Consider the following 9,626-nt stretch of genomic DNA (forward strand, 5'->3'; position numbering starts at 1 on the left):
TTTCATTGAGCCATGCAAGACTCAGCTCACTGGCCTGAGAAAAAGCAACTAGCGATTGAAATAGATGAACTCTTTGCCAACCAGTTAACAAATGTATGCAGGAAGCATACCACAGTAGTAACGGGAGACTTCAACTGTCCAGATATCAACTGGGAGACAAACTCTGCAGCGAGCGGGAGATCAAACAGATTTCTAATCAACCTAGCCAACAACTTTGTCACCCAAAAGGTGGAGGAGGGAACTAGACGTAAAGCCATACTGACTTAATTCTAACTAACAGAGAAGAAGTGATAGAAGGATTTGAAGTTGTCGGAACCTTGGGCGAAAGTGACCACGTCATACTGGAATTTAATATAATGCAAACACTAGCAACAGAAAACAATCCAACCAGGGTCCTAAACTTCAAAAGAGCCGACTTTAACAAACTCAAGAGAGAACCTAGGAAAGATCCCATGGATGAAAATCCTAAAGGGGAAAACAACCCAAGAAGCGTGGGAAACTCTGAAAAATGCAATCATAAAAACCCAGACCAGCACAATACCACTGAAAAAGAAAAACAAGAAATTCAAGAAATATTCTGAGAAATTCTGGGAGTTGAAGTCCCCAAGTCTTAAAGTTGCCAAGTTTGAAGACCCCTGGTCTAGATCTTGCGCGAAAGTCAGAAGGATGTTACCTACATTAGAAGGGTGGCTGTCTTCCTCCAGGTCTGAAGAGTTTGAGAGGTCCTCAGTGCTGGATGGAATGGCTTCGAAATCTTCAAATGTATCTAGCGATGGCATCTGTCTGCTAGGCCAACCTTCATTAAAAAAACAAAACACAACAGTTGGCATTGTCTCCTGTTGTGTTTTAGATAAGATAGAAGGAGTCTTGTAAAAATAACAATAATTGCAGCCCCAAATTCAATTCCCCAAATCAGTATTGCATGCCTTGTGTTGCTCAGAGCTTCCTGGATTGCTGCTGGGGTTTCTGTGCTGCTCAGCCTTAGCGTCTAAGTCTGGCTACATTCCTGTTTTTATTTCTTCCGTTCTTGATGAACGAGATTAGCCAACTTTCTCCTCTGACTCTAGGGGTGCTTAATAATATGCATTCATTTATAAAAGTGATTTGATTCTTTCTTTACTGAAATAATTCCTAGGGTTGCCCATGTCACAGCAGTGACTCTGGGTGATGCACAAGGCTTAAAACCCAACAATTAAAAAATGAGAGCTTCTGTCCATGCAAATCAGGAAGGGATGAATCCAGAGGATAAGGTATTCTCTATCATAAAAGGAAGTGAAATGTCTTTCCCAGGGGGACATTTTTTTTTGCTTTTCACCTGTTTTTAAATAATTGATTGACTGACTTAATTTCTAACCTGGTTCTTCCACAACCAAGGTGGGTTTATTTATTTATTAGATTTTTTAAAAAAATCCTGCCTTTATTATTTTATAAGTAACTTAAAGTATAATGTATGATACTTGTTCCTCCTCCTATTTTCCCCATTGGGCTGAGAGAAAGTGACTGGCCTAAAGTCACCCTGCTGGCTTTCATGTCCAAGGCGGGGCTAGAACTCCCAGTCTCCTAATGATTGGTCCAAAGTCACCCAGTTGGCTTACATGCCAAAGGCAGGACTAGAACTCCCAGTCTCCTGGTGATTGGCCCAAAGTCACCCAGCTGGCTTACATGCCAAAGGCGGGACTAGAACTCCCAGTCTCCTGGTGATTGGCCCAAAGTCACCCAGCTGGCTTACATGCCAAAGGCGGGACTAGAACTCCCAGTCTCCTGGTGATTGGCCCAAAGTCACCCAGCTGGCTTACATGCCAAAGGCGGGACTAGAACTCCCAGTCTTCTGGTGATTGGCCCAAAGTCACCCAGCTGGCTTACATGCCAAAGGCGGGATTAGAACTCTCAGTCTCCTGGTGATTGTCCCCAAATCACCCAGCTGGGTTTCATGCCTAAGGTAGGACTAGAACTCAGTCTCCTGGTTTCTAGGCCAGCACCTTAACCACCATACACGACAAAATATCAACCCAATCTTAATATAATTCAAATAAGAATTCAATTATAACACTGAGATAAGAGAAATTAGTATCTCAGCGGAAGATCTGGTTGTTGTTGTTGTTTTGCGATCTTTCCAAACAATGGGTGGAGAGGATTAGGAAGTGTGTATCCTACACCCTAGGAGCCCTGCAAAAGAAGGCCTGTTTGTTGACATGGTATGCTGTGTGTTGATTGCCAGTAACCAACATTTTGAATCACTGCATTCTTAGTCTGCACACTCATTTGCACAAAAGCACCAGAAGTGACGATGTCTTACTCAAGGCTTACTTGTGGAATCAGAGGAGCACAAAATAATATCAGTTTCGTGGGAGGAAAGCTATGACTCATTTGCACTTACAAAAAATTCAAACTGCCTATCGCCAGAGTAATATTAATAATAATAATAAAGTTGGAAGGGACCTTGGAGGTCATCGAGTCCAACCCCCTGCTCAGGCAGGAAACCCTATACCATTTCAGACAAATGGCTGTCCAGTCTCTTCTTAAAAACTTCCAGTGTTGGAGCATTCACCACTTCTGGAGGCAGGTTGTTCCACTGGTTAATTGTTCTAACTGTCAGGAAGTTTCTCCTTAGTTCTTAGTTGCTTCTCTCCTTGATCAGTTTCCATCCGTTGCTTCTCGTCCTGCCTTCAGGCACTATTTCTAGATTGATTTAGCAGCTATTTTGGTGAACGATACAAATCCTTTTCCTCACAGATTATGTAGGTGGCAGATTAAGTTTATTCATGTGTCAAGGAAATGGAAAGAAGCCAACTGAATCTTTCTCTTGATAAAGATGTCAAAAAACATTAAAATGCAAATCAGTGGAGAACTTTGGAGACAATTCCTATTGGCAGAAGGCCTTGAGGTGACAAAATGCGTCCCAGTTTATTAAAAGGGAACAGACTCTGTTCATTTTCCGCCAATGATAAATTCACTTTTTTTAAACAACCCATTGAAATATATTCTATATAAACCTTCCCACAATTTACATCACATTTTAATTACCCGTCTGATTTCTAGCCACCCAGTTATAAGATTATCTGAACTAAAAACTGAAAGACAAGAAAGACGAACACAAGAAAAGGAGAGATGCAGAACAAAATTATAGCAAGGTAAATATCATAATAGCCTCTTCACTTTAAAAATAATAGAGAACGTAGAGATCTTATATAGTGCTAATTTGTTGCTTTTGTTTAGAAGATTGTTGTTGTTGTTTTAAAAAAAAAACAGCGCCAGTCCATCAAAGTTAGACAGTTGATTTGTCAGCCAGCTTCTAAAACAGGTGACATATAATATTTAGGAATTTTTGGAAGAGGAGATGATTTAAAAGTGGAATTGTGTCCCATCCTGTATTGGCTCAGTCAGGCAGTTAAACACACCTGGAGAACATCACCTTATTGAAGGGCATTGTGTCTGAATCAAAATAGGTACTTCTGAAAGTCATAATCGTGACAAAACATAAAGGTGTCCCCCTGTGGGTTTTATTCCACTAGTTGTAGCCAACTTTAGGGGGCAGTTCTCATCTCTGTTTCTTTAAGCCATTGAGCCAGCACTGTTCAGACATTTCCGCAGTCATGTGGCTAGCACAAAGCATACGGTGAAACACGGAATATTGTTATCTTCCCACCGAAGTGGTACCTATTTATCTACTTCCATTTACATGCTTTCAAGGTTGGCAGAAACTCAGGTTGGCAGAAACTCAGGCAAGTGATGGGAGCTCACTCTGGCTCATGGTGGTAGGACTTGAACCAACGGCGTCTTTTAATCATGACAGCATAATGAGAATATCAGCAATGCATGAGGTGTATTCTGAAAATGACAACCTCTGCTTGAACTTTCTTGGGTGTAGCCAGTTGTTAATATTTGGATGGGAGACCTCAGAGGACCCCCAGAGGCTGTGAGCAACACTGGGAAGTTAGAAAAAAAACATTCCAGAAGAAGACAATAGCAAACTATTTCAACAGCGTTGTCAAGAAAACTGCATGGAGTTCATGAAGTCACCAGGAACCAACTGGACTCATGAAGCAACGCAGATAAATCAACACTCTGAAGAGTTTATGATTTTCAAAGTGGGGAGAGGAAAAAAAAGGAAGGATAAATAGAATACAACTGAAGTCGATGGTAGAAAAAAGAGTTTAGGTGGTCAATAGGAAATAAAAATGATTTTCATGCTTTAATCAATCTGGAGGCTTCTGGCACAAACCCCAGTCAAGTGCTGAGAGCACATCTAAGAAACTAAGGCTTCTTCTTGTGTAAACGAGTTCCATTCCATTTTCATGGGGCTAACCCAGATAAATTTCCTCCGTACCAGATCTTCCCCCCCCCCAAAGATGTTCTTAATAGCATGCACATCTGATCTTAAAAAGAATACTCTGATTTCTTTTTACCTGTCTGTGAAGCTGATCTGGGTACCATTCTTGTAGAGGAAACAGTGTTGGAGTTAGCTTGAGCCAAGAAGGTGCTTTCAAAGGCATCTGGGATAGGAAGCAGAGTATTCTATAATTTTAAAAATGCTGGTTGGCATCCATCTTAAAAGATGAAATGGTGAGCATGCAAGCCTTCCTTGACAAATTTCAAAGGTCGTGTTAAGGAAAAGAGGCATCTTTAGGACTACTTACTCCTCTTGTCTGGAAATGGTGCCATGGCTAAGTCAAGCTATGGAAAGGCCAGGCGTCGCAAAAAATCTAGACTCAGGGACAGACTTGAGAAAGGGACCTGACATTTTCATGGATAACTTGAGGTGTCACCAACAGAACTTTCCTACCACTAGAGGGAGTAGTGATATTAAAACTCTCCTGCGCCGAAAGTAATTTTATATCCACGCTCTTCCACGCTAAGTGAATGCTGTACTTTTACATTTTTGGCTTTAAAAGAGAATATAAAGCATGTCAGAGGTTAGTTGTCAATGCTATTTGGACGTGGAAAGCATGCAGTCCAAAAGTCACAATGGGGCACTGTTCAGAATCAATCAGGCGAACCTCTATATCAGTGGTGGCGAACCTATGGCACGCGTGCCAGAGGCGGCACTCAGAGCCCTCTCTGTGGGCATGCGCACCATGCCCTGGAGATGGCAACTGTCCCTCTTCAACTAGCTGCCTGCTAACTCGCCAAGGTCCCACGTGGCTGGATGCATCCCAGCACCCATGCGCTCACTGGCCTCTGTGTGCAGGGGCCAATGGTGTCAGGCAGCAGCCGCCCCGGCCCCTGCCTCACCTTGTCCTGTGACAATGGCACCCCCGCCCTGCCTCATCTCTCCCTGCAGGACGACCCTCCTGCCCACCGCCCCACCTGCCAGAGACCCCCTGGATCTCCCCCAACCCTGCCCGGTCCCCACAGGCGTCCCTCCCCTACGAGCAACATTGAGGTGATCACGCCCACCTTTGCCACACCCACCCAATCTGCCATGACCACCACAGCCACGCCCATCCAGTGGGCCACGCTCACCGGGCACCCGGCGATAAATAAGTGGATTTGGGGTTGCAGTTTGGGCAATCGGTCTCTAAACAGTTCGCCATCACTGCTCTATATCCACTCAGAATTGTTTCCTTTTTATATCTGATGATATGTAATCAAAAGACTGCCAAGACACGTAGCCTGATTACTGACTAGCAAATTAAACAAGATTAGCATTAATCAAGCACAGCACAGGTAAAAAGGTTGGCCCTACTCAAATCAGACAGGGGAAGCACGCGGTCAAAATCACCAGGAGTTAGCAATCTCAAAGACAAATGAGGACAGAGTTGCATTCATTCAAATATGACGGACGGAGAAGATTAGGAATAGATAAAAGTAGAATGAATTGAACCACGAACAAAAGTAGATTTTGTTTTAGGCTAAGGCTGCCTTTGATCATGTCATTTCAGGGTTTCATGTCAAAACAATGAGAGGTATGGAGACCGCACAAGAAGAAATGTGATTGATTGCTTTTTAAAAAAAACAAACGCATAAATTTAACTAATTGATATGCTCACTTCCCTTCTTCAAGGGAAAAACAAAGAAAGTCCAATTGCCTCATAATAATAGTAATAAACAACAACAATAATAATAAAAAGTTGGAAGGGACCTTGGAGATCTTCTAGTCCAACCCCCTGCTCAAGCAGGAAACTCTATACCAGGGGTGTCAAACTCAATTTCACTGAGCATTGTGGTTGCCCTGGGGGGGGGCTGGGTGGGTGTGGCCAGAGTGGGTGCAACCTACTGGGTGGGCGTGGATGGAGTGGGCGTGGCATGCTGGGTGGGCGTGGCCAGTTCTACATCATTCACGTCAAGGGTGCCTATGGGGGGCCTGGGCAGGAGTGGGACAGATCTGAGGGTCTCTGGCAGAAGGGGGTGGGACCGGAGCAAGTGCCAAGGCATGGTCCACTGGGGCAAGTGCCAAGATGGCCACCACAAAATTGTACATTGGCTCCTGGCTGGCCTAGGCCAGGGCCAAGGCAGAGGGGGCCGTTCCCTCACTGTTTCCAGGATGGCTTCGCGGGCCACATGAAACCACTTCGCGGGCCGCATCCGGCCCCCGGGCCTTGTGTTTGACATGTCTGCTCTGTACCATTTCAGACAAATGGTTGTCCAGTCTCTTCTTAAAAACTTCCAGTGTTGGAGCATTCATAACTTCTGGAGGCAGGTTGTTCCACTGGTTAATTGTTCTAACTGTCAGGAAGTTTCTCCTCAGTTCTAGGTTGCTTCTCTCCTTGATTATTTTCCACCCGTTGCTTCTTGTCCAGGCGCTTTGGAAAATAGCTTGACTCCCTCTTCTTTGTGGCAGCCCCTGAGATATTGGAAGACTGCTATCCTGTCCCCCCTCGTCCTTCTCTTCGTTAAACTAGACATACCCAATTCCAGCAACCGTTCCTTATATGCTTTAGCCTCCAGTCCCCTGATCATCTTTGTTGCTCTTCTCTGCACTCTTGAGAAAGCACCTTTGAGTCTTCAGCGATAGATACAACAGGTAAAACACCTCAACTGACAACCAGCAAATCTCACCCAATATGGTGTTTCAGAGAATGGTTTGAAATGTTAGTGGTGATGTGAGAAAGGACAATCTACAAGTCAACAGCATGCATGCATGGACCCAGGAGCTGTACCTTCAAAACCCAGAGGAGTTGGATCACTTTTGATTTCGTGCCTCTTGACTCTAACCGCAGGAACAAGGGGACCTGTGTGAAGTTTGCAGAGAGACAGAATGGAAATACGGTTAGATGCCAGAGCTGCTCACTTGGCATGGCAAAGGGTTTAGCAGTCGATGGAAGAAATATACAGTATTGTGAGAGCAGCAACAAACTACTCAATGGCTTGTTTTTTATAAATTATTTCTGCTTATCAAAAGAACTATAGGATTCCTACCAAGAGACTTGTGCCCAGATCTCTAGATCTCATCTCTTAATGTTTTAAGAATTATTACATTTCGTGCCCATATACTGTATATGAGTTTCTGTTTGCATGAAACTTTAACCAACTAACAGTAAAACTCTGTCCCTATATTCTCTTTGACGGTAGACAATTGAAAATAAAGATGGGTAGGACAACAGGGCCTCTAATATTATGTTGACTATAAGAACACATTTTGTATTGACAAATATTACATTTCCCCTTAGTTGTTTTTTTCCCCCCCTTAGCCATTAAAGCAGGGGTCTTCAAACTGGGCCCTTTTATGACTTGTGGACTTCAACTCCCAGAATTCCTCAGCCAGCGTGCCTGGCTGAGGAATTCTGGGAGTTGAAGTCCACAAGTCATAAAAGGGCCAAGTTTGAGGACCCCTGCGTTAAAGTTTGTTCACTTACATAATATATTGCATTACCATGTTTCTAATCAGATATAACCTAGGATGGCAAAGATGTCCTTGAGTCAAACTCAGCTCTTGGTTAACTGCATCCATCTCACACCTGGTAATTTCATGCAATTATCTCAGCAACTCTTCTGAAAAAAAAACCTGGGTGGGCGTGGCCGGATGGTCACAGCCGACTGGATGGGCGGGGCAGGGGTGGGCATGGCCAGCTTGACATTGCTTGTGTTGGGGGGCACCTGGGGGCCCCGGGGGGGGAGATCCAGGGTTCTCTGGTGAAGGGAGTCGTGACCAGGATGGTGCTGGGGTCTGATCCACTGGAGGAGCTTTCCCAACCCTCTCGGGCCATGCGGGGAGCCCTGGACAGCAGCAGGTGTCCTGCTCGGCCCTTGAGCTCCCCGGGCGCTCGCTGGAAGACGAGGTTGGACAACGGGGGCTGAGCGCGCAAGGGGCTGCGGTGTGGCAGAGACAGGCTGGGCTGCATCGCCACAGCCCCATCTATCTTTGCTACCGTGGCTGGGACGGGGAAGGCGGTCGCACAGCCGCCCGGTGCATCTGGCAGGCTGGATCGCGTGCCTCCCCCCCACGCCTCTGCCTCCACCTGCTGCTTGGAGGGCCGGCCCAGTGGTCGCGGTGCTCGGACCCACCTGTGGTGCGCGGGCTGCTGAGTCCTGCGGGTCTTGTGTTTGACATGTCTGTTCTAGGATGTGTTTTTTTATTTCTCAGTCTAGATAACAGCTCTGGTATTTTCTGGAACTTTACCATCCAAGGGTTAACCAGGCTGACCCCACTTAAAACTTCAGAGACCCACTAAACTCAGTTAAACATTGATAACAGGCTGAATATCATGATAGAAGCTGAATCATAGGTTTCCAGGAGAAACTAATATTTTGGAAATCCAAAGGTTTTCCATACAGTATTACAAAGTTGGATCTTGGCTTCATTGCCTTTCTGTGTATCCAGAATATTAATTGGTAGGCTTATGGCATTACTTTCCTTTGGCTTTTCTAACTGACTGACATATCACAAGAGGCGGGAGCGGCATAGAAAACGGTCCAACGGTTTGCAAAGCCGAGTTCTGGAGGAGGAAGCATTATTTATGACTGTCGTAAGATCCAACCAATCAACACTGTGCAAGTACAGAATTCTCGCATCAAAATCAAAGAGTTGCTCTCTTTTCTCCCAGGCTTGATTCATATCAGAAGATTATATCCACAGCATTACAGGTAGTCCTCGACTTACATCCATTCGTTCAGTGATCGTTCGATGTTATAAAACACATTGTCAAAAGCGACATGCAACCTTGCATTTACAACGGGCAGAGCATTCCCACGGTCATGTGATCAAAATTCGGACACTTGGTAACAGGCATGTGTTTACAATGGTTGTAGCGTCCCACAGTCGTGTGGTTGCTATTTGTGACCTTTTTAGGGGGCTTTCGAGAAGCAAGCCAATGGGGAAAGTCAGATTTGCTTAACAACCACGTTGCAGCGATTCACTTAATAATTTGGGGTAAAATGTCTATGGAGATTCTCCGTCATCCAGGTCATGGTTGTCCCAAAGATGCTTTTTTTTAGGAGGCAACTGGACTTTCTTGTTTTCCTTTGAAGACGTTTCGCTTCTCATCCAAGAAGCTTCATCAGCTCTGACTGGATGGTGGGGAATGGAAGGATTTATACTCCTTGCAGACAGCTGGTTATTTGCATTCTTTTAAAGAGTCGTTGGGGCCACTTGGAGGTGTGTCCTGAGAGTCACCTGAGTGGTGCAAATGGGTGTGGAGCCTTCTTGGAACTGCTGAAAGGAGTTGTAGACTGGAGATAAATGATGT

The 9,626-nt window shown here is 44.9% G+C and overlaps 1 protein-coding gene across 1 annotated transcript in view; it reads right to left on the reverse strand.

The window, feature by feature from the left end:
* Window positions 1–3,751, reverse strand: part of LAMP3 (lysosomal associated membrane protein 3) — a 28,484-nt gene extending 24,733 nt beyond the window's left edge. The window contains exons 1-2 of the mRNA XM_015822404.2: window positions 3,742–3,751; window positions 3,025–3,071 (exon numbers count right to left, since the gene is read on the reverse strand). Of these exons, the coding sequence (XP_015677890.2) occupies window positions 3,025–3,071; window positions 3,742–3,751 (57 nt within the window). The remainder of the gene's footprint in view (window positions 1–3,024; window positions 3,072–3,741) is intronic.
* Window positions 3,752–9,626: the final 5,875 nt, after the last annotated feature.

This window comes from Protobothrops mucrosquamatus, unplaced genomic scaffold, assembly GCF_001527695.2.
Source record: "Protobothrops mucrosquamatus isolate PMUCROS unplaced genomic scaffold, P.Mucros_1.0 scaffold1554, whole genome shotgun sequence".
Classification (NCBI taxonomy): Eukaryota; Metazoa; Chordata; class Lepidosauria; order Squamata; family Viperidae; genus Protobothrops; species Protobothrops mucrosquamatus.